This window comes from Cotesia typhae, unplaced genomic scaffold (assembly GCF_013202065.1).
Source record: "Cotesia typhae breed Kobodo isofemale line unplaced genomic scaffold, CoteBio_Ctyphae scaffold_121, whole genome shotgun sequence".
Taxonomy (NCBI): domain Eukaryota; kingdom Metazoa; phylum Arthropoda; class Insecta; order Hymenoptera; family Braconidae; genus Cotesia; species Cotesia typhae.
In genome coordinates, this window is record NW_027423773.1 from 4,395,715 (window position 1) to 4,422,265 (window position 26,551).

The 26,551-nt window shown below is 32.7% G+C and overlaps 1 protein-coding gene across 3 annotated transcripts in view; it reads right to left on the reverse strand.

Annotated features, from left to right (window-relative positions):
- The window catches only part of Sv (paired box protein shaven), an 89,143-nt gene that overhangs the window by 10,475 nt on the left and 52,117 nt on the right, over positions 1–26,551 (reverse strand). For 2 of the 3 annotated variants that reach the window (XM_074252790.1, XM_074252792.1), the window contains exons 4-6: positions 15,359–15,524; positions 12,763–12,960; positions 8–249 (exon numbers count right to left, since the gene is read on the reverse strand). In XM_074252790.1, the coding sequence (XP_074108891.1) occupies positions 8–249; positions 12,763–12,960; positions 15,359–15,524 (606 nt within the window). Of the gene's footprint in view, positions 1–7; positions 250–12,762; positions 12,961–15,358; positions 15,525–18,866; positions 20,199–26,551 lie in introns of those variants that run through there. The other variant, XM_074252791.1, reaches the window with a different exon arrangement.

A 26,551-nucleotide genomic window follows, 5' to 3' on the forward strand; every position in this document is an offset into this window, starting at 1 on the left:
AAATTACCATCATCAGTGCGTTTCCTTTTGATGCTATTGCCATTAGGATCCTGATGATGCGCAGGAATCCCAAGAATTCCGCTGATACTATAAGCGTTGGGAGCAGTAGCTGCCGGATGACCACCAGCAGTTGCGGGTGCGTGGGCTATCACCGATACAGAACCTCCAGAACCCGGTTGCCCTTGTTGCTGAGCCTGCTGCTGCTGGTGCGCATGTTTCGCCTTTTCAGCGGCTTTATTCCTCACGATTCTGTAATGCAAATAAAATTTAAGATGATTAATTAAAATTATTCGGATCATTAGTTTCCGATATTAGTCGCGGATAATTCTCCTCATCCTCATCCTCATCCGTTTATTTATTGGTACATTGTTAGTTGGTTTATTATTAGAAGTGATTGATTGTATGATCAATTTCATAAGTCATAAAATAATCTTATGTAATTTATTGTTAGCAAATGTATCAAATAGTTATTATATGTTTTATTGAGTTTGTTATTGTCATAGTCATCAATACTAGTGATGATATACACTGAAAAACAAATTAACTTGCTTTTCAAAAAATTTTATTCAATGAAACTAATTAATAAAAAAAAATTATTTTCATCCCAATCACCAAAAAGAGTCATCGAAAAACTTTCAAATACTTAAAAAAAAAAAAAAAAAAAAAAAAAAAGAAATAAAAAAAGAATTAAAAGAAAGAATACAATTTATCGATAACCTCTATCAGGAGAAACAAATGGTTTTTCCATTTGCGAGGATTTATGTTGAGGTTTTTCGCCGATTTTCACTTGGTAAATCCACCACGGGTTACGCGCGCTCGTAATGTTGAGACATTAAGGCCACGGGTGTGTTGCGGCGTAGGTGATTACCTATCACGATATAGGGATACAGGGGTCGACATCAGCAACGGCGATCAATCAGATGACACCTGTTGCCAGAAGTTATCTTTCTCTCTTTCTCTCTTCCTCTGGTCTATAAACCGAACCCGCAACCAGCTTTTTCTCTTTATCTTGTACAGTAGTGGGCAAAACCTTCAGTAATTCCTGGCAATTAGTCTCGATTCTTATCGCAGACACGTCTATGACTAAATTGGGGAATCTCAACTCAGCCACAATATCCATTTTTATTTATCGGTTATTCAACAGTTTTTATTTTCTTTTATTTTTAGGTAAATTTCTTTAAGAATCTGCCTGTTGCAGAGGTACTCATATTAGAGTTTACATACGATTTTGTTATGATATGTTTTATCTGTTGAGTTATACTGAAAAATAGCATTAGCTTAAAAGTTTATAAATATATGATACAACCGGTCTTGTCAATACGAATGCGGTCGCAAATCTTAAAACTCTAACCATTTTTTCTATAAACAAAAATCTTGGTCAAGTTCGAAAATGAGCCAAATCGATCCATTAGTTCCAAAATTGTGGAAGTTGGAAAAATTTTTATTAAAATCAAAATTTTACGAGATTTTTCCAAATAACTTCAAAACCATAATTGATAACTACATTTCGGCAATTGAATTTTAAAGTTCATGTAATTAGCTTTAATTGACCTTATTATACTTAATTTTTTAATCACTTTTTTTGCAACTTCTAAAATCAGCAAAAATGTGAAAATAATTATTTTAATTCAATTTTTTATGAATTCTCACATTTTGAAAATTCCATATAGTGGATGTTATAGTTCATGAAATAAGTTACTATTTACATTATTAAATGTATAATTTCCCGTAAAACTTATAAATTTTATAAATATTCTAAAGGAAGTATGAAATGTTTTAACTATTATTATTATGTGCTTAAATTGAGAAATTTACCTTTCTATATCTAATGTAGCCGAATCTTGCTTTTTTGTTTATTTATTTTTTTTTAGATAAACATTCTTGCTAATCACTTATCACTTATCATTGAAAAGGTCAACGACTGAATTAATTCTATGTAATTTATGACCGGTGTCATTCTTTTAGACTTCAGACTCGATAACAAGTTTTTAATTGCAATTTTCAATGATATAATAAGTAATAAGTATAACTTAAACTACTGTAGATAAATAACTATAATTATTATAAATTTACGTAAGCGTGTATGTGATATAATCTATGGTACCTGTCTGACAGATGGTTGTTCTGATAACTCAAGTGTTATTTAAATATATATTTAAAATTTTTTATTCCTGCAGATTATAAATTAAAAAATAATTTATAAAAGTTTAAAATTAAAATTATTTCGAAGACCATTAATTATAATTGAGTAATATCAATAATAAAAAAAAATGCACTTTCCGGAATGATGATAATAAATTAAATTCGCAATCGATAAAACGTCCCTTGAGACTGTTGAACTTAGTGAGTTGTGCGTAATAAATACCAAAAAAAAAAAATGACCGTTTAAAATTTCCCTTTCACCCCATAATTAACCTCGAAAAATATTCAACATAACATAATTATCCGGCACATGCAGGAGACTCCGCCAATTATAATTTCCCGGGAGTGCGATATAAGTAAATTAAAAATAACAAGATAAAGTTGACAAAAACTGAACAATAAAATTAACTAGTAATAACAAATAAAGTAACGCACGGGCTTGTAAACTTTCTGGAAAAAGAATAGCGAATAAGGGTTCGGTGTTCTGGGCTCTGGAACCACAAACTTTAATGTTGGCATTACTTTTATGCTCAACTTTATGCCAAGGATCCCATCAAATATATGACCTATCCAGCTACCCTGGCTTCCCCGGGGCCACCTCGATTCCCCTCCCGTCGCTAAATTATTGCGAATAAAACTTTATACTAAAATTACCTCTACGCAAACTTTATCGCATTTCGGTCCTCGGGATTTACTTTATACTTCATATATTTGCTCATTTGCTCACTTCAACCTCGTAAAATATACTTTATATTTGCGTCCTCAGTATTCTGGACTAATCTAATTTATACACTGATAAAAAACAAATATTTATCTTATCAAGAAAAGAATGAAATAATCTTTAAAATCAATAATTTTTATGAAAGCTTGGACTTTTGAGACTTTCCTTTAGAAAATCGATATCTTTAGAACGAATCAATCGATTGAAATGCTTAACTCGTCGTTAGAAAGGGTATGTTGAGACTTGAATCTGATTAAATTTTGAAGTCGACCGGTAGAGCAGTTTTGAAGAGATAAAGAAAAATCACGGAGTCAAGAGCAATAACCGAAAAACTTTCTTGATTCATCTATTATTGGCGATAACTCTTGAACCAATTACCCGATTTGAATCTAGTTTGCAGTATCCTATTCAGCTTTTAAATTCTTACGCGACAATTGATTTTTGAATCAATCGATTAAGTCGTTTATGAATGATAAAAACTCGAAAAAAAATTTTACTGCGTTTTTTCGAGATAATTTTTTAATTTATCAACCAATAGTATATATATATATATATATATATATATATATATATATATATATATATATATATATATACTTTCCTAGTTTGGAAAACTGCGTCAAATGCTGTCAAAAAGATTAGATTTGGCGGACGTGTTCAAAAGTTATCGCACTTTATAAATATCAAGAAGTGGCTATTTTAACAAAATTCTCAGATTTTTGAGTTTTCAATCTTAAAAATCAATTGATTAGTAATTTTTTGAGTCCTTTACCTACAGGATCAACTCTAATTTTTTTTATAGACAGTAAAAAATGGAATACCTTAAAGTATCTCACATCATAAAATGTAAATGTCACCAAAACTTGACAATAAATATCTCAAAATTCCGGGCACTTTGCGGTGTGAGGTTAAGTGTTAATACATTTATTATTGCGCTGGTCTATTGTAATTCGTTGGAGGAAGTAACCTAGGAAGTAACCGTATAACAGACTCTGAGAGGGCGTAAGAAGGCATTGAATAGAACAGAGTATCCAAGAGAGAATTTAGCGGTTCTACGGACAGATGCTTTAGTCCTCACCGTAGAGTAACTTGCCGGCGGAACGGGTTTAAGGACTTTCACCATCTCTCTCAGTCTCATGACTTCCCTTCTCTTTCTTCTTCTTCCTTTTTCCACCTTAATTCTAGAACAACTGTACGGAGACACACAATACGGGACTTGCTTCTTGGCTATTGTGCAGCCTACAATGCTTCTAGGTTTATTCAAAGCTCTCTTTCCAGGAGCTACTGGCGCAACTGAGACGGAATTGTAATGTATCTGATAGCTTACTTTTACAGGAAACTTGCTGAAAGGACAATTATTTTTCTTCCTACCGATTGTCTAATTGATTATCATTATCATTATTATCTTAATTTCCATATAGATCAATAAGAACATCAATTATTAAAATATTGGCTGTTGTTATACATCATCAAAGCAAGATTTAATATCTCTTCATCCAACAAACAGAAGTCCAATGTGCGATTTGATTAAGTGTCTGTTATTGAGTCTGGGTACATTATTATTAACTCTGGAGAGTTCCAGGACAAAGACCGAATGTTTTATGTGGCATTGTTGGCTGAAGCAGCTGCCGAGAATGGGAATAATACCCACAACTGTATTAACTCCGATGAGTATATTATCGTGGATGTCACCGTGCAGGATATAGAATGTAGAATGTAGGATAGAAGGCTCCTGGTATGTATGTTTGTTTGCGATCCACGGTCCAGCACAAAAGGTGTCCTCTTGACAATAACCCGAGTCAACAGTCACGACGCTAAGCACAATGTAACACACGATTTATAAACATGGACTAGAAACAGAAATGGGGTCCGTAGGACTAGACACCCTAGACCCTACAATTTCTATTATTCTACTTGCTGCAAAACTCATCGGGGTCTTCGGGCCAGATTCACCCGTATGTCTGTTTCCTGTATCCTGGATCTCTAGGAAAGGAGTTTTCTTTAAAAATTACTTAGGAAATCAAAGAAATCGTGGAACGTTCCGCAATTCGTTGTGTCATTAAAATTTGATTTATTATGATTCAAAAATAGAATGGAAAGATTATAGAAAAGTAGCATTAATTTTTACTGAACTGTACTGGGAAAAATTAATGAGATGAAAAATTATTTTTAAATATTTTAGCAATAAAAAATTCGGTAAAATAAAATGTTTTTATTAAAAAATTAGCTGGGGTCTTTAGTCAAAATGAATTCAAGTGTTAGTATTTTCCATTAACTTTGCAGTTAATTCTAACAAACTTTTGTACAAAAATCAATCTAATAAAATTTTACCCAATTATATATATTATTTTTAAGAATGTACTTTAATGACATTCGTAAATATTTTTGAACATCAGATATTATTCTCTATAATACATTAATTTTTTTTTTTTTTATTTTATAAGTCCAGTAAATTTCACTTTCAAACTTGAAAAAGAATTGTTGTTACTAATAGATGGTAAAGCAGCGCCCTAGATTAGAGTACAGTCCGGAATTTTTACTATGAATCCTACAGTAAATTCTAAATAAAATTTCTTTCCGTGTAGAACAGTGGCAGGAACTGTGCCTCGCCAACGCAGATTTTGATTTATGCCGTTTTTTTTCTGCCCGAAATCAGGTCTGGCTTTCATGCGTGTCTAACGATTTTCGTTGGAGCCCAACATGGTATGTTTGCAAATGTCATTATTTTATCGCAGATATGGGAAACGTTGTGGTGAGCTGGATCAACGTAGATACCAGAGATATGAGTTGTGGAAGCTGACGCCGTAATTTTCCTACAACCAATACCGTTATATCATGGAACATATCCACATGCCACAACTAGCTTTATCTATCTGCCGGGTTTCAATCTATATCATCCCCTGCACTGTATTTGTTCCGTCCTTGTCTGTGGTAGACTCTTTACTGGTAGGTCTATCTATCAGCAGAACTGGCTCTGGTTGATATTTAGCTTCTCTGTTGATATTTTGGGCGCATCCCCTTCGGTGGCGCAGCGCCTATCCTCAGTTGGGTTGTATCTCAGCTGAGGAACAAACTTTCAGTCGACTACAAGGGACGGCAAACACTTGGCTTGGAGTTATCCGGTGGATTCCGTGAATTTCACAGCGTCAGGGACAAAGGGACGTATTATACGAGGCAGACATAGTGGCTGGAGGGAGCTAAGGGGGTGGCTTGTAGTAGTCCACCATCCGGTTTCATCGCGGTTCCGTCTGTCCTCTGACGTTTCCACGGCAACCCGAGGTTGGTTTGGAGATACCCAGGGGCTTACCGGGAAACTTGCTCCAGGACGACACGCTAGTGGGAGCCAGAGAGGGTGGCTTGTAGTTTGTACACGGATTATATAGTATGGCTTATAGCTGATACCCAAGCTGTTTCCTCCGACAAACAGTAATTGTAACTTCATTTTAAGCTAATTTTAACTCGAGGGTATGATGGAACAAGGTAATAATTGGATTACCGACACACAAAGGACGGTTATGGATACACGCCATCGCTGAGTTCACAGTCGAGCAACATTCAGTTTTATCAGTTTGGTAGTAATTTTTGTTAAAAATTTGCCGAGTTAATATTAATGTTAATGAATCAAACAATTCAACAAAGTTAAATTAGTTAGCAGGAAATATTTAATAACTTTTCCAGTTAATCATAAAAAATTTCGGACGAACAAAATAAATTCTCTTAATAGCACTCTTTCTTAAGAGCAAATACCGATCAAGGTTCGAGTCCGGTCTGCGGTTGAATTTACATTACTTTTAGTTTGAAAAAAAAATGTTCTCAAGCCAACAACAATCATATCATTGACTCAAGTTTTCCTTCTTTAGCTTAGATAATTATTTATTAAAGTTATTTCAAGTTCACTATGCTATTTCAATAAAATTTGTTTTGGTTTAATTTAAGAATAAATTCTTTTCCACTTAAAATTCATTTTCTTAAATCAACTTTTTCAATTCTGTTAATTAAAAAAAATTTCTCGAATTAAGAAATAGTCTTATTTTGTCCAAGAACAAATTTTTGATTAAAATTTTCTTCGTTAAAGTTAAGCTTTGTTTCGAAAAAGTCAATTTTTTTAGAAGAACATAATTAATAGTTACAAACACAGATCGCAGATAAAATGTTTAAAGTATTTGCTTGTAATTTGTCATGTAAAACCTGTTTCAACTTAATAAAAATCTATTCTTTTTCAAAAACTCTTTTCTCAATGTTTTTGTGACTAAAATTTATATTGACTGCGCGAAAAAATTTCCAAATTTATTTTTTCACTCAGGTATTTCTAGCCATAGAACTAAAAATTCACTTCGATTTTTTTTGCAGTGTATAGGTAACTGTTTAGTTGAGAATCCCATCATTCCCCTGCTACTACTCCATAGAGGGTGAAGTCGTCGAATGAGCGAGGAGTAGAGGGATTTTCGGCAAATATGGCTGCTACAGCCCGGATGGATACACGCTACCATATTGTCCCGACGTGTCTTCCCATTCCCACTTCGTGATATGGGTGCAGTCGTACATCACCATTATTGTCTGCCCTGTCCAAACGTTATTCACTCCATCAAAATTAATTTACAATCCTTTATTGTTGAACTTTTCGAGGACTACCTGAGGCTTTTGTCAATTGTGCGATCTAAGATCCATCAAACATGATCCATAAATAAATATATCTTGTAATGACAATGATAATTCGGATCTTAAAGGCCCGCGGGAGTTATTTATGAGGCTGTAATTTAATAATCAGCGTCACAAGATCAGATTAACGGGGGAGATAAGTTAGTGTTGGAGTCGCGCTGCTCCGGAAACCGAAAAGTGGCATTAAAGTACCTTTTTTTTTTGTGTTATCACAACCCTGTTTTTTATATCGAGTTCACAAAGATTATTATGATTATAATTATTGCAATGTGATGATTTTATGGATTTCTTTCGGGATAGCAGAACTGGAAACAGGTCTTGGCCATATGGCCGGTCCTGGTTCTGGGGTGCGAAATGATATGGAAGTAATATGGAGAACACCCTTCCTGAATTGTGCACTCGGAAGATTGACCCGGTTGATATAATGACAAAATAAAGCTCACCCGGTTCAACACTCCCAATGATGTTTCTTATTTCTTCCTCCAATCGAGCAATCCATTTCCAGAGATATTTTATCAACTACCCGATGACAGATTGATACTATTCCCGTGAGCTAAATTCCAAGTGACAGATTTTATGCCAACTGTTACGTCTATTGGTCATTAAGTCGCGTTAAATGGACTAGGGGATGTGGCCGATTTACCGTCATTTGTGCTTTTGCTGATACTGATGATCATTACTTTCGATGATCGATGCCCAGGTGAATGCTCCATGTTCAGTTAATCGTTCTCGAGCGAGGTCTCGTTACAGTAATAGATTTGATGTATCAACGTAGGTAATCTCGAAAATTGGTGGAGTAGATGGGACATTGACGAACGAGATGATGACAACTAAGGAGAAGGGACAAGATCAATCAGGGCCTCACGGCAACACTTTCTCATTCAGGCCCAGCTAGATACTGGTCAAGTACTTATAGAATTCATATTTTGTTCAGTGATAGCCCAAGGACTTGAGATCGAATCCCAGATTTAGTCACGGGATTTGTCAGGTGTAAAGGTTAATAATATTAAACACTTAATATCATAAGTCCGGAATAAATTCAATATAACTACATGTGTGGCTCAGCGGTGCTTGATTTTCAATAATATATCGGTAGATCGATTAACAAATGTTGATCTTTGATGAGACAATAAAATGGAGTCTGGTGGTTGGAAAGCTTTAAAGTTACAGCAGAAGTTGTTTCTAAAAGGGTAGGAAGTAATTTCTCCTATTTCTCCTTTTAGCAGGCTTTGGATTCAAGACGGGGGTTATAGGTCACGGAAGCCAGTGAGAGAAAGCACGATTGTAAGCTGAGTAGGAAGCAGAAAAGTGAGACTGGAGGCTGGTCCGAGCTCACCCTCATACTCACTAAAGCTCCTTATCGATCCTGAGACGATAGCTTGGTTTGGTTCACTTGGTTAGTCTCACTCCAGCTAAAGCTTGGAAAACCCAAAGAGAGTGACTCCTACCTCTCTTGAAGTGTAAGATAGACCCCTCACCGAGCGCCGCCTACTCGAGCGTGACTCCAGAGCAAGACCGAGCCTATCAATATTTTCGAGGGAAATTTCCACCTTAGCTTCCTCCATTTCCCACAAGGATCTTGATAAGACTACCTTCACGTCCGCTTGAATCTAAGACGCTTCCTCACCCTTGGAAGCATCAACTAGCCTTAACCGGCACATCTCCATCAATTACGCCAGGAACAATGCCGGTATCAGTGCAGTGGCAAAAACCCTGAGCTAGTTCGTATATTTTGCGTGAAAGACGGCATTGAAGCATTTCTGGATTGTCGAGCATAAAAAAGCTCGGAACTGTTACCGTCGAATTCTTCCTCCGAGTTGTTTTTGCGATTTATAAAAGTCTCTCGGTCATTTCGACGATTTTGTCTCAACGATACACTAGATCCAGGCGGATATATATAACTGTTATTTTTCGCCATAGCCACTCCATTATCTCAACTCTCGACTCGGCTATTTCTTATTTCTTATACGTATAGATATCCTCATTCTTTCATTAATTTTTTGCTCAACCAGCAATGTCTCATCTCTCGTTGGATACCAGGAATAAGTGGCTCGTCCTCCAACCCAAATTGTCTGCTCTACAATAATAACTTATATATCAAATCTCGTATCATTATTTTTATCTCCGGTTTTTGTTTTATAAATCTCTGCTAGCGCAATATACCATTACCGAAACGGTAACCAGATTAATACACACCCGGCAAAACATTCTCGATGACATAATCACAACACGGTTTTCTTTTCACTGCTCTAATAAACCGTGATAAGGGCTATAAATAATCTCAGATTCATCAAGGAGAACCTCGGATGAAAAAAAACTAGTTGATTTTCTTAAATTTGTTGAAACATTTTTGATGTAAGAATAAACTTGTTTTGAAGAGAATTAGTTTCTTTGATTCGATAATTTTTTATTTTGAAACTTGTTTTTTTAGATTAAATTAGCTGGTATTTTTTTTTAGAAATTAGTTCTTGATTGTACCGATAGGTGACTTAAATCTCTCGCTACCAGAAAAATCTCACTAGAATACATTCAGGCTCTTAATTTTTTTCTATCATTAGAAATCCAAAGATTGTTGGTATTATCGAAACAATTTAGTAATATCATTTGTGAACATTGCCACGAAAAGAGATTGTACCAACTGAAAATTCGGCAAACTTTTGACTTACTTTTTGTGTGATGTTTTCCAGAGAATACTTTTTTTTACTCAAGTCCTTTTTTTTTCAATATTTTATAAATCAAAAACTGCTTATTTATTTCTGCACCTGAATGATGATTCTTCATTATCATCATCTTTATTACATAGCTGTCTTCTGAGCAAGACGATGATCATCCATCAAAAGTTTGATCTTCCAACACATTCCTGTTTTATATCTTTATCTCAGGGACCAAAAGAAAAACAAGCACCGATAAAAGTCAGCGCACGTCTTTAGATGGGTGAAGGTAAGTTAGCTTAGGTATCCAGCAAGTAGATAGGTAAGTATCCAAAGGCTAACTTTTTTCCAGGCGATCTCCTTTCAGCCGGATTTGAGATCAATACCTCCAGCATCTGGATTGCTGTGGGTCGGGAGGCAAAGCCAGAGGAAAGAAACAAGAAGAAGAGAAGAAGAAGGTAAAGTTACTCAAGCAACAAGCCACCCTCTGCAATCGTGGCATCAGGGATTGCTTGGAGCTCTTATTCTCAACATTCCCTTCCCTCCTCTCGGTAAAGTACGTGTTAGGTGGTGTATCTGTAGCGAGGAGGCGAGACAAGAAGAGAATTTGTTCAGGGCATCACGCGTAACCTGCAACTGAAGCATCTCCTCATCTATCTCAACAAGTGATCCACGCAAATAAACGTGAATTATCCTTATCCGAATTATTTCCTTGTTCACACTCAATTCACCAACAATCATGTTACACTCGATGCTGCTCTTTAAAACTTGTTTCTCCGAGATCCTGATACCGATCATCCCCGATCATTTTCAAGATACCCATTATTATTATTTTATTGAACCTTTTCTCTTCTGCTTCATTTTTGTAAAGTCATTTCTTTACTTTATTTGGATAATTTAGATGTATTTAAATATAGAAACAGAAAATTTGATGTTAATCGGATTAGTACTTTTAAAAGTTATATGGACATTCTTAAAGCCTAATCGCAGCGTGTGAAACAAAATTAGGGCTCAAGCTGAATAACTTTCAACGCCTTTTCATCAAAAGTGTATTTATGAATGCGATAAATAAGATTTTTGGAAAAATGGCTGGTAAGGTTAGTCTCTAATTTTTAAACAATTTTTATAACTAATTTTTTTCACTAATCGATTCAAGGATTAATAATTCCGATTTATTAAATTTAGAACTAAAATTTTAATCGAAATTATTATTACATTTTAATAATTCTTTAGATAAATTATTAGATAATAAATGGTATTAAGGGAATATTTTTGGATTTTTGGATTTCCATTATTCAAATTGAAGATATTAATTTGAGTTCTAATTCTGGTTGGAAGATAAAAAATACGTGAAAATTGATGAGGACCATTTTAACAAAAAATAAAATTTCTTACAAAAAAAGTCTCTTATGATTTTTTGGTATTTTTAGTATTTAACTCAGTTTTTTTGGATTTGATAATTTCGTAAAACCTCTGCAGAAAAAATGATTAAAAAATTTTTTTTTCCGGTATTGTAAACGCGCCTAACCCCTTAAAGAACTCGACATATGCTTTGGTGATCGAGGGAGTGATTAGTTATCGCTTCTTCGGCTTGATAATCTCGGTGTTAGTTCCCAGTTAGAGCTAGAACTAGTAAATTTATTTTAGTATTGGTACCCTATTAAGCTGATGCAGTCCCATTGACCTTTAGCAGGTTCCTAAGGGAATCCCCCGATTAATTCAAGTGTTTTTACGTCAGTGGGGTGGGCAAGGATGCTCTCGGGCATGTTAGTAAAATCGAGAGGGTGTGATGCTCTCGTGGGACAGTATTACAGCGTATCAGCACCACACAAACTGAACAACTCGCCCCGAGGGGCCAAGGTACGGCTATAAGAGTCCAAGCACTTAATAGATCCACTGTATAGTACTTTTGTAGTTGTTATTGTACCATTCGGGCTGGTTGTATCATTCGAGGGATTAGAGGCCTTCATTGATTCACTCCCATATGTCCCAGATTTAATCAGTCGCTACTTACAGCTTTAGTTTTATCCACGGTTTATCTACCACTTTTTCCCTCCGTCTGATGCTCCCTCAAGTGCCGCTTATCTACATTCTCATCGACAGAATCAAATTGTCAGGTAATTAAATATCAGGCGAATTTGTGGTTGTAGGTGTTAATGGACGCTCACGCAAATTTGCTTATATGTCATTGCTGATACTAATTCCGGTTTTCAATTAAATTTTGTTTGATATAAGTTATTATAAAGTCATTATCGAATAATCAAAGTAATTCAAAATCATCGAATAAAAAACTAAAGAAGTCTAGATTCTGTTTTTGTCAAAGAATCAATACCAAATTATTAAATCTTAAAAATTTGGGTTAAATTCTAAAAATACAAAAAAATTATAAGATACCTTTTTGTAGGAAATTTTATTTTCTACAAAAATGGTCCTCATGATTTCATCCGCATCACTTGCCTTCCAGCCAAAATTTAAACTCAAACTGATATTTTCAGCTTGAGCAATTGAAATTCAAAAACTCAACAAAGTTTCGCAAATAAAAAATATTATTTAGAGAAGTTTAAAAAAACAATAATAATTTAAACTCACCGATTGATCGAAGACACCGATGGCACATTGTCCTGCGAGCAAATTCCTTCCGCTAGCAATCTGTCCCTAATCTCCCAGGCAAACATAGTCGGATTGTCCCTCTTGTAATTGGCGATTGCATCGACGACCGGCGGAGTCGCGACCTTTGGCTTCGAGCCGCCTATCACACCTGCCTTGAAGCTCCCAGTTTCGTAATACCTGAAACAAAGGATAATATAAATGAATTATCAGGAGGAATTAATTCGAAGAAGACATTGAAGACACTCAAGACTAAGTGGTGAGGAGCTACTGATGAGATGAGTCTAGACTAGACCCCTCACTCGTTGATCTAATCTGCCGTCTCCCGTCGGGCCACCCAGTCAACGAGACCTCTGTGTCTAATTAGTTAAATAATATCTTCGCTGGTGCTTAAATTCAATTACGCTAACCCGGCAATAATGGTTTGGTTGTGGGTCGCCGTACATACTGTACTCTCCTGCCTCTCAGCTTGATAAATGTGAGGCTTTATTATTTCCAGGCATTCATTATCCTCCTGTTAAACAACTATTTGCTCTATTTGCTACTACCGCTGCTATTGCCATTACATTACTCTTTTCTTATTATTTATTTATGGCAAAAATACACGGAAAAAAATTAGTTGATTTAAGAAAGGTATTTTCGACAAAATATTACTCAGAAATTAATAAATTACTTTAAATTCGATTTCAAAAACACTTGATTATAAGGTTCATGTAAAATAGTTCTTTAAGAATATATTTTATCGCCAAAATAAAATTTATCTCTTATATATACTCTGATTAGATTTTTCTGAAAGCGAGAAGGCATAGCCACCAAGCGATGAAACCAAGAATTAATTTCTAATAATAAATAATAATTATCTTTGTTTTATTTACAAAAAGCGTAGAAAATGAGTTTTAACTTCTTGAATCAAGACATTACGCCTTAAAATATAATTTCTATTTTGGAAAGAATATTTTTTTTAAAGCCACTGGTTTTTTTCTAATTAAAAAAAATAAATAAAGAACGAAAATTTTTACTCCAACATATTCCGAAAAATGTTTAAAATTCTTACTTTCATAGAAACAGAAAATTAAAGTTCTTGAAATCATAAAAAAAGAATTCGAATTAACAAAATTTTTTTCTGTTTTTTTTTTTTTGTTTATTATTCATTATCGAATGATTTATTCAATATCAAATTATTATTAGCAAAATCCATAGCTCTCAGAATAATCTTAAAACTCTTTGGTTGGTGGTGTTTTAGCGATACGTGGCTGCGTAATAAACTAAGCGTTAACGGGTTGTTGGTCTTCTTACCGCGACATGTGTACTTGCGGTTTTTCAGCGCAAGTCTAAAATAAAACAAAAAGCATAATAATTATTCATACATACTTCTTGTTGATTGAAAGGTTTAATATTGGTGCCCTACGCTCGATGTATCGATTCCGTGTGAATGGATAAATGGAAGTGCGGATATTGTGTATGCGAATATTTTTCATTGAAAATTGATAATGCCGATCTGGGACAAAAGAAAGCTGTCCGGAATTCAATTATAAGGGAACAATGCTCGCCCGTTGGCTATTTTATTTATCCAAGTATTTAATAATTAAATCCGGAGCTTTTCAGAATATCTATATGTATATATTATTAATTTAAATAATAAAAATCGTTTATTAAATATTGTATGGTGTGGAGCCTCGCAATGGCGGATGCTAGAGCAGAGGTCGAGATGGAAAAAACATGAAAAGCACATTGACTACCCCAGGACCTTCTTTCCGGTTTCAAGCTGTCATCTATTTTATCCTGGTGTTTTCTTATGCGAAAAAAATAATTAAATACGATAATAATAATTATATTTTCATTATTGTTATTATTCAGAAAAATTTTTGATAATAATAATAAATTGTGAATCGCATGAGCATACGGGAGACAAAATTTCTTTTAAAATGAATTTTCACTTCTCTAGATTGTCTTGAAAATATCGAGGCGCGATAAACTACTGAATTAAAAAAAAAAAACCTCAAAATCTTTAGTAATAATTTAATAGGAAAATTCTGGTCACCTTTTTAATAATTCTAAATTTAACTAAAAAATCGGATTTATCATGTAAATACGCTAGAGAGAAATCTTTCCTTATTCACTACATTATATAGATTTAAATAATAACATCTTGGAGGGAGGAAAAAGTGTCATACACCGAAAAAAAATTGTAGAAAAATTTACAATTGTAACATCGTATTCCAGGACTAGATTTTCAATACGGTCACTTTGATAATTTCATATTTTGAAATTTATGGAGTCACATCGTCAAAATTCGGATATTTATTACTTTTATAAGGATTTTTGCGATAGAATATTGTTAATTTTAAAATGTAAAATTATCAAAGAAATTGTATTAAAAGTCTGGTCCTGGATTACGATGTGACAATTGTTATTTTTCCTACAATTTTTTTTCCGTGTACAGTTTCCATTGTTTACAATATTATATCCGATGAAATAAAAAACCGAGTCGCGTATTTACATTCTTACAAGTGTTGTGTTTCTCGCAGTAACAGATACCTGTACTGGTAACCGGGCTATTTAAAAGGGGATTTTTTACCTTGACAGTATCTTGGATACACAGCCATGAGATACCCTGAGTTGTCTGGAAATGTCACACGGTCTAACACCGCTGTGGGCAAGTTCCACAATCCTCTGCCTGACTACATCCGGCAGCGGTCTTCCATTGACGAAGACTCCTCCCAATTGATTTACACCTCCATGACCTGTAATTCAACAAAACCAAATTATTATTTTTTATTATTATTATTATTATTATTATTATTATTATTATTATTATTATTATTATTGATAGTATAAGCCTATCTGATAGTTATAATTAACTACTAAATAACGTCAAAGTTCACACGAGTCAGCAATTTAATATCTAATCCCGTAATGGGGGGGCTGTAACGACACATGTCCCTCGGCCTGCAATTTCGATTATTTCACAACGACATTCTGGTTTATTTAACTTGTCGCTCCAGAAAAGACTATCGAATTACATTTCTATTCGTTTAAAAGATTAATATTTGGTAGTTATTGTAATTATGATCAGAAGTATTGGGTTTGTACGGCATCGTCACTTGGAAATGTGATAAAAGTCAGCGGGTCTGTTTTATTTAACATGTTTATGTTTAATGGAATTCTAGTGAATTAGATTTTATAGAAAAAATTGATTTCTGAAGATAGTGGTTGGGTGCAATGAAAGTTTTGGACTGAATCGTCACTTTTAATTGTCATAGAAATAAAAAAATTTGTTGCATTTGATATTTTTAGGTTTAAAAGAAGTCTATTTAATGAAATTAAAAAAAAAATTCATAATTGGTAATGATTCTTGGATGAGTAATGAAGATTTAGTACTGTTTTGTCACTTAAAATTGTAATCAAGGGCAATAATTTTTTATAACTTAAAAGTTTTATATTTAATAAATACCAGTCTAATGAATGAAATTTGTCATTAAAGATTGACATCTGACGTTGATTTTGGGTAGAAAAAAAAGTTCTATGATGCATCGTCACTAGGTGTTGTGACAATGATCAATAAATCTGTAGTTTTTTAGGTTCATATCATCAAATTAACTTTATGGCATTCGAATTTGGGCAAAGAATTGGTATTTGATGGTTTTATGCTGTATTATTATTTAAAATTGTGACAGTAAATAAATTTGTTGATTTTAAGCTTTTATTCTTATCATGAATTTAGTGAATACTTAACACAAAAAATTGATATCTGATGTTCCTTGTTAAGAGAAATGAAGGTTTTGGAATAGATTGTCGCTTTTAATGGTAGTAAAATTCAATAAATGTCTCATCTAGTGTTTTCAACTTGGAAATAAATCTATTAAAGTAAATTTGGTCTAAAAAACTAATTTCTGGTGATTACTATTAAAAAACGGAAAAATTTATACAGCATCTTCCCTCAAAATCAACACTTTACCTCAGAGTATAAAAATAGGTAATTTCCTTTCGGATTTGAATAAAATCGAAGACAAAGAGAATAAAGATGATTTTGTGGACGATATCGTGATGATGATTACCAGAAACGATCGTGACATCCGTTAGTAACAAATCAATTGGCGTCGTGTGTTTATAGCAGGAGCCCCGTGGCGTAACCGGTAGTTGAGGGGACGTTGGATGGCTTGGATCTGTAGGGATTTTGTACTCCTCTGATTCTCTGAGTGCTAGTTAATATATCTAGTATATTAATGTCGTATGTGTGTGGGTACATGAGTGGGTAAGTTATATGTAGTATGTACTATGAGAGAAACGTAACAGCACTGCAAGCACTTGGGTATACCCTACGCGCCGTCACGCCTGCTGACCACAACTATATACGAGTACATGTACCGATATACGTATATATATGTAAAGAGGAGTTAGTAGAAGCTATATGGTCAGTATGAGCTCCAGCAAAGGCAATAGAGGGTTGAGGTACTACCGCACCGGTGGTCGAGCTGCATTACGACCCTTATTATTGCAATCACCTTCCTCGTTATTATGTCTTTTTACCCGCTAATATAAACAATGCGACGCTTTTCAGATTCAGATACTGACCTCTGATTCTGATTTTGGTTTTTAGAGAAATTTATAAGTCAAGGTAGAAAGTTCCTTTTTCTTGAGAGTTTGGAAAGCGAGTAGAGATCGATCGCATGAAAAGTTTTATCGTGAATAAGGTCACCTGGCTGCGCGCCCAACTGTAAGAACTACTTCCGTACCAAATTTTTAGTTTTGAAGATATATTTTTGAAGTATAGTTTTGAAGTATATATTTTTGGAATTGTTGAGCTTTAGAATTTGAATTGATCAAAATTTTGGTGGGACTGCACAGTGATGGCTTGAAGGGAAATCTTTTACATCTAAATTGAAGTTCAAAATTAACGGTTTTTAAAAATTTTATGATTTGTATTTAAAACTTTGATGTTTGCAGTTTTGAATTTTTTACTGGAAAGTTTTTGTAAATTTTTTAAACCGTAGTTTTGATGCAGAATGTTTGGTAACTTTTTACCTGAAAATTTTTTCAAATTTGAATTTTGAGACCAAAACCAAGTTTTTCTAAAGCTTGATCCATTACTTTTAAATATACCAATCAAATTCTATCAAAAAAATTTTTAAAATTAATACAAAACATTTTATCGCTATAATGATTAGAAAATTTTGATTATTATATGAAATTTAATGTTCTTGTAACTTTGATTAATTAGTTAATTGATTTTAGTATCAAATCTGAAGTTATAAAATCAAATTTTACCCAACAATTTTTCAGACTTAAGTTATAACATTTTATTGCAATAATATTTTTAAAAAATTTTTCATTATCATGAATAAAAAAACTTTGATAATATTGGTTCAAATTTTAATATCTTAATCAAAAAAATTTCATTTTCAAGCTCAAAGCTTCTGTTTTCAAGCCTTTAAATCAAATTCCACCTAAACATTCTCTACAATCAGTAGAAAACAATCTATTATTGTAATGTTCAAAATTAGTTATGAATTATTATATCAATTTTGATTCTTTTGGAGTTAAATTTGAATTTCAAGACCAAAAAAAATTTTTTTTAAAGCTTGAATCTTCTATTTTCAAGTTTTTAAATCAATTTTTACCGAAAAAATTTTTTACAATCAATACAGAACATTTTATCGCTGTAATGTTTAAAAGAATTTTTGATCGTTATTTAATCCTCAATTTTCTATAACTTTGGTTTGAATTTGAATGTCAGTACCAAAAAAATTTTGATTTGAAGTTTACAGCTTTTATTTTTAAGCTTTAAGATCGAATTTCACTCAAAAAAATTTTCTACAGTCAATGCAGAACTTTTCATCGCTTTAGTGACCAAAAAATATTTTGATCATTAAATTAATTTTAAAGTTTCGGTAACTTCGGTTCAAATTTTACTATCAAGCTTAAGTGTTCTAATTTCTAGTTCCTGGATTTAATTCTACCAAAAAAGTTCTTTGTAATAAATTTTAATCAGCTTATTTTCATACCGACCAAAAAAATTTCTGATCACCTTCAACATTTTAATTCTTTTCCTTTCAAAACAAAGACAACAACTAAAAATAGCTTACAAGTGTAATACTCCATCATATTCTGATTATATCTATACGCAGTGCTGAGATCCATCTTCAGCCGTCGGCCGTCGCTGAGCCTTTAATCCCAAATCTCCAACTCTACACGAAAGGTATCTCAAACTTTTCTCAATCGAACTCGAATTTTCAAAAGAAGAACAACAAGTCCTTTCCCTTAGGGAAGGTCTACCGTCCAAAGACGATCATCAGGGTCATTGTAAGTGACCGCGGGTGGCTCCCGGTCCCGATCGGCATCTGGCTCACATTATTATAACTGAACCGTATTATCCGTGACATTGACACTTTTTCGGCTAAATTTATCTCTCTTACTCTCCACTCTTCATTGTCACACTTTTCATCCCAAATAAAATTTCACAAAACTTCAATTTAGATATCACAATTATTTATTTATTTATTTATTTATTTTTTTTTTTTCAAAATTGTACAGTTTTGTTTATCACAGAAAAAATCCAAAGTTGCACTAAAAAATTCACAATCTATTAAAAACGCACGAAAAATGATTTTTAATTAAATAAAAATTTGAAAAGTCAAAACCGATGACAGAACGGTCTCTTTAGCGAGTGAAGCATGGAAGCTTAAGCTAAGCGTCGTTGGCACGTGACTTTCAGCGACTTCTTGTCGCGTAGTTGATATTGTGCCAGTTTTCATCCCCACTGATAAAATAAGATCCGCGGGCACGCCCAGCAACCCTCTTCTGGCGCCCAGCATCCGAAATCCCCGCGGATTGTTTGGTCGAGGGGGTGTCACGTGACGAAGAGATAGGGGCGGCGTCAAGGGGTCGTCATGCCAACGGGAGAGCGTCGTAAGAGCGGGATAACATCGTTATAGTTATGTTATGTACTCTACTCTTTACTCTGTACTCTATTCGACTCTGGTCTGGTCTCTGTATCGGAGGCTGTACAAGTTGCACTGAGTTGAGATATTAAGTCCTTAGGTATACCATCGCTATCCAGGATTAAGTTCAAGCCAAAGGTTAAGGAATAAACGCGAGCCAGCTGGTATACCGCCAAGAGTCCCACGCGAAATCACGCGGAGCCGTGAGCTCGATGGTTATTCATGAATATCCCCTTTAGCTTACTGATCTTTTATTTAGCTTTACTTTTTACTTTTACTATTTTATGTTAACGGTTATTTACATATCACTAGATTTTTAATTTTGTCTCCGTGGTAGGAAATGGAGATCTGAAGTAATTCAATTTTTTTTTTCTAGTTTAATTTCGGTGAAGAAAGTTAGGAATTTTAATTTATTTTAAGAGCTAATTTTTTTTAGTATTATGAAGAATTTTTGAAACTCGTAAGCGTAAGGCTAGTTTTTTTTAGTGACAAAGTTTTAATTTAAAATATATTATTGAGAATATTGTATAAAAAAGAAAATTCAAGTTGAACTCATTAATTTATGTTAAGAGATTGTGTTTTTATTTTATTTTCATGAGGAATATTGTAAAGAATTTTTACGTTTAAAAATTATTTTTAATGAAATTAAAATTCTTACTAGAAAAATAATGATTAAAAAAATGTTATCAAAAAATTCATTCATTTATGGTGGAACCATTTTTATTCATGTACTAATGATAAAAAATTTTTGAACAATAATTTTTGAACGAAATCGAAATTCTAATAAAAAAAAATGTATTAACAATGTTATATGGAGAAAAAAAAATCAAGCACAAAAACGACTTATATAAAAAGTTCAATTTTTTTAAGAAATTTTAATATTCAAGCATTAATTAATAAAAATTTTTCAATTTTTAATTTGAAAATTCAAATTTATAAATTTTTTTTTTTTAATTTTATTGAAATTGTATTTAAAATCAAAATTATTGATAATATATTTATCAAAAAAAAAAAACAATTGATACCTAAAATTCCTTCATATAAAAGCTCAAATGTATTTTATAATTTAATTTTCATAAATATTGAATTTTGTATTGTGTTAAAAAGAATTCCTAATCAATAAATTAGAATTTTTTATTCTAAACAACAAAAATCATCAAATTTGGTCACTAATGAAAAAAAAAAAAAAATTTACATAAACAAATTAAAATCGCACAAAGTCACAGATGGTTTTAATTCACTTATTTCAATATAATGTTCAACTAGTCGAGAGGAATTAATTGTGATGGTTGACGCGAAGTAGCGATGCACGTAGCTACGCACCGAGCCCTGACACACCTAATTACGATACTGATTACGATACGTTATAGCGAGATCGGAGAAGAGCACTGAACACAGTATTATCATCGCGGGTGTTGGGAGTTTTACTAACGAAGACGTTGAATCAAAACAAGAACTACCCCCATCTCAATCTCAACTTGGGAAATTGGCAAATATTTTATGTTAAAGAGTAAAAAAGTGAAAGAGTGTTATGTGTGAGAGCAAGAAGTTGCCGGAAGGTGCGGTCAAGGGAGTGTTGGTGGGACCGATGACAGCTCGCAAATCTCACAAGGGCCACCTTACATTGCAATCCAAGTACATTCAATACTCTACTTTTACATTCATGCCTAACATCATATTGTATCTGTATCTGTATCTGGGTGAGTAACATTCGCTTCTCGTTTTATTTATTTTTTTCCTTTTTTAATTAAGACTTTACGCCTACTGCGCTTTCTTATGTTCATGCAATGACACTAGATATCCGAGAAACAGGGAATAATGCTCAGGTATTGCCGTTTCCGGATGCTGCGGTGGCCTATTGTACATATTGTGCATACGTTTATGTTGATCTTTCAATTGTTGGTGTATTGGTTTTATTTTTTTTATTACAGTTAATAGATAAGACTCAGTAGATTTGGTTCAAATGTAAATTTCGTCGTCAAAAAATATTTTTAAAACGATTAAAGCTACTACTTTGAGGACTTGAAATCGAAAAAATTTTTACAATTAACATAAAATACTCTATTGTTGTGATAATAAAAAATTTTTGATCATCATTATTTAAAAGCTTTAGTTCCAATAACTCTAATTCCAATTTGAATTTAGTGATGAATTTAATGTAGAACATTTTATCGCTATAATTATAAAAAATTTTTAATTTTTATGACTATAAAAGGTTTCACAACAGGTTCAAATTTAAATTTTGAGATAAAATAAAATTGGTTTAAAGCTCAAAGCTTCTACTTTCGTCTTTAGATCAAAATCTACCAAAAAAATTATCCTAATTAATATAGATCATTTTATGACTAAGAACGATCCTCAAAATTTTAATCAATTTTTTATCTTTTGTAATTTTACTTCAAATTTGAATATCATGACCTAAAAAATTTTATTTTGAAGCCCAAAGCTTTGATTTAAAGATTTTGTAGTAAAATTTCGTACAATAATTTTCTTTACTTAAATCTGAAGACTTGAACTCAATAAAGAGCCTTTGACACGGAAGAAAAATTGAATAGAGTTGTCAGCGCGTTAAAATTATTGAAACAATTTTTCAGAATTAAATAAAGTATGATATGTATATGAGGTATAATATATAATATATGATGTATATAACAAAGTTGATGATGTGTCAAGATGATGAGAGCACGGCTTAATCTACCCATGAGAGGATAAAGGATCTCTCGCGAGATTACACTTTGGCATATAATTTGCGTAAACGAACGAGCCGCTGGCTCGGCGTTGACGGGCAATATGTCCTGACATGATTGCGCTGTGTGGGACCTAGGATCGACCCTCTATCCAACATATGGATTCACGAGGTCGAGGACAGAGCTTCACATATGTATATGTCTATATGTATATATATATATATAAGAGCTTTTGATCGTCTGCAGGGTGAAATGGGAGCAGAGGAGATATAGAGAGTGGCCGACACAGAGTGACATCAGGCAGATGCAGATGAGGTCGGTAGCTCAACCGCGAGTGAAGCTCTCTACTCTGGGTGCATCGATCACAGACTGGGATACATCAAGCCTCGTACAGCTACCTAATCAGTGCTTTCGACCTCCATCTACAAGCACCACCCTCCTCCCTCTCAAGCTATATCTTATATGCTATCCTTCCTAATCCTGCCGCGGCATTAATCTCATTTGTCATACAGGACGGAAGATCGAAGAGTCCAACTGTTCGAGAGGATGCCCACTAAATTGCATCATTTAATTTTTACAAGATTATCTTCTAAAAATCTTTTTTACTTAGTTTGAATATTCAAAAAAAATATTTGTTTTGGGTTATCATCGGAAGATTAAAATCCAAATTTTGGAAGGTTCTTTTGAGATTTTTTGATTAGAAAAAACATTTTTTGTCGAATTTGATTTAAAGACTTGAGAGGAGAAGATTTAAGCTTGAAATAAAAATTTATTTGATAACGATACTCGAATGTGAAACAAAGTTACAGCAGATTTTATAGTTACAATGATTCAAAATGTTTTTGATCATTATAGCGATAAAATTTTTTTTATCAATTGTAAAAAATTTTTTATGTTAAATTGCTGTCAAGATTTTTAAAATCGAAGCTTTGAACTTTATAAAAAATTTTTTCGGTCATAAAATTTAAATTTTAATTGAAGTTACAGAAGCTTTAAAATTACTAATATTCAAAAATTTTTGATCATCAAGTCAACAAAAGGTTGTATTTCAGTTCTAAAAAATCTTCCAAATAAACTCCAACAAAAAGTATAAAAAATTAGTAATTCAAGATTCCAAATAAACATTGTTCTCAAAAATCCATTAATAAAAGTCCAAAAACAAAATTTGATTATCTCCATACTAAACAATGAATCTTTGTGTAATAAACGGAGAATTAAATTTATTATTTTAAACGAACGATTTCTTTATGATCAGCAACAAAAAGTCCTCTCGTTTAAGACTCTCTCAGCTCAGAGTTTGCCGACGGAACACAATTATCTTAGTTCGCTAATGTCTTGGAGAGTTGAACTCGAGAGTGTGCAATCCCCGTCGGAAGATTTACCCAGCGACATTATTTTCCTCTATATAAAGTAGAAGAAGGAGAAATAAAAAAATACAAGTATAAGTATGAGTTAAAATATAATCCATATATAGTCAGATAAGTTACGAGATCTCTGATGTAAATAGCACGGTTACTTATTCTGCGGCAAGTTAAAAATATATATTATATACATTTATACAGTGTTCGAGGAGGGCGGACTTTTTTTGCGTAATGAAAGCAATCAATTCAAGTCCTTCCCCGTGACTTTTATACTCTTATACCCTGCACCCTTGCACCCCCCCCCTTCTTGACGCGAATTTCACCCTCATCTCCCTTCCTCCTCCTTCTAGTCTCTCTTAACTTCTAACGTCGCAGCTTCACCCCCAACCTCAGTAACTTTCCGTGTAGACTTCGTTCACCGGGATGCTTCGTGCTTTTTTGTCTTCCCTTATTATTCGCTTACCCACTCAATTTCTATCCATAATACCTCAAACTTTGGATTTTTATTTTACGGTTCTGGGTCTAAGTTATGGAAAATTGGAATTACTTTTAATTTTTTACGAAATTTTAGATAAAATTCATCGCAGTACATTAATTATCGTAATAAATGTCTTATAATTTATAATTTTAATTTTAAGCGTTTATTTAATTTTCGACAAGAAAAATTCTTATCAATTTTACTGTATCTCTTATCAATGATCTAAAATTTGAATTCAAAATTCGATCGTAAGCATTTTTAATTGTTCTAGATGTTATTATTTTTTCATATTGTCTCATCATTTAACCAAAAATTGAATTGTAAATTAAATTTCAAGTGGATTCATTGTATCAGGTGTTAAAAAAAGTTTAAAATGAATATTTTGGGTTAAATATTATAAATCCAAAATCATCACGTAGGAAATTAAATTCTCAGCCGAAAAGATCTTTGCACTGAAGTCATTTTGAGTATCCAATATTTTGTAATTATCAGTATTTAATTATGAAAAGTAACTTTCTAGTAGCGAGACAGTAGCCATCAAGCATAAGAAAAGTCAACTTATTAAAATCTCGATGACAACATCAAAATTTGACCCCATAATTAAAATTTGATACAAATTATAGTAGATTTTAATTAAATTATATGATTTTTTTTTTAAATAAAAACAGTGGTTACAGAAAAAATATTTTTTTTTTTTTTTTCAGAGTAATTAATCTGACTCGTAAACCTAAGACTAAGACATGAAAGGTCGGTTGTTACTCAGCAGAAACAGACAGGGCGAGCAGAACTTGGACACATCTGGGTACTGGATACAAAAATAAATTTAAACTCAAGACTTGGCTTGTAGATCTTTTAAGTAGTAACAATGTTAAAGTCGCGTAAATTAGCAGGACAAAAGACTGAAGACAAGTAGCCGAGTACATAGTGAGTTGTTGGAATTAACCGCGTAATTATGGGGGTTAAAAAGTTTAAAATAGACTCCTGGGACTGAAGTTGAGCTGGACTAAATTTGCTGTCCGAATAAAATGAAAGAATAAATGACATATGAATACCTTAGTCCGTTTATAGGTAATGTCATCACGTATCCTAGAGTACATATAAAGAGTATAAGAGAATGGCTCGAGAATGATAACCGACTCGCCAAGGATGAAAACTAACTCACGGGTAGGACGTACGAGCAGAGCTCCCCCGGGAAATGTTAAATGTCACAACACACGAGCTTTGCACAACCAGTGATATCCCTAGAGGACTTAAAAGCCAACAGATTATTATATTACTTTTTTGCCATTAATTATTCTGGAGAAAGAAAAATAGTAATATTTTTATTGTTCGAGAGTCATATGAAAATATGTTATTTTATCGTGTTTCAAAAATCCTCGATAAAAATTTTTAGGGGTTGCTCAAAATTTTTAAAACTTGAACTTTTAGTTCAAAATGTCAAAAATTGAATTTTCTTGCTATTGATATTTTTTATCGTCAGTATTATTTTGTAGGTTAAAAATAATTTACACTCTGAAAATTAAAGTCGAAACTTTGATTTATAGGAGTCGTGAAAGATTTTTGAAACTTCCTTTAGATGCCGAATAAATATTTAAAAATTAACAATACAGTAGTAATTACTGTTTTGTTAGACTTTCATTTATTTTTTGGTAGTTTACTTATATTGTTTAGTGATGGAAACAAAATTTAAAGTTCGTTGATAATGATACTGACAAGTTAAGAGAAAACATTTAAAGTTTTCAACTTTGAAAGTTTGAAAAATCTCGATCCCTAAAAAATTTTTTATCGATCTGATTTTTGTCAAGGGCTATTAAAACATTATATATTAACATATTTTCGTATTCATGTTACAGAAAAAAAATCGGTTTTTCTGCGCAAAAAAGTTTGAAATATTTCTAAAATGTTAATTTTGGTATAATTCTTAGTTTCGTTGCTAGGTGGCTACGCCTTCTCGCTAGCACATAAATCTTACCAGAGTATATATGTGGCCCAAACTATCTTGCACTATCATTTTTAATGATTGATAACTTATTTGTGAACTATTTTGCAGTCTAATTTCATCCCTATCGTTACTTTTTACTATAATTATATTGAAAACAAATATGATATTTGAAATTAATCAAAAGTATATTAATCTGCTTTATTTTTGTAAGATGTTAATAAATTTCATTTGCAAAATATCTGTTAATATATTAAATATAACTAAATATTTATTAAATCATTAAATGTTAAAAAAAAAAAAACATAAATGTAATATGAATAAAGCTTATTAAATATTAACAAATCCTTTTAAATTTTTCAAAG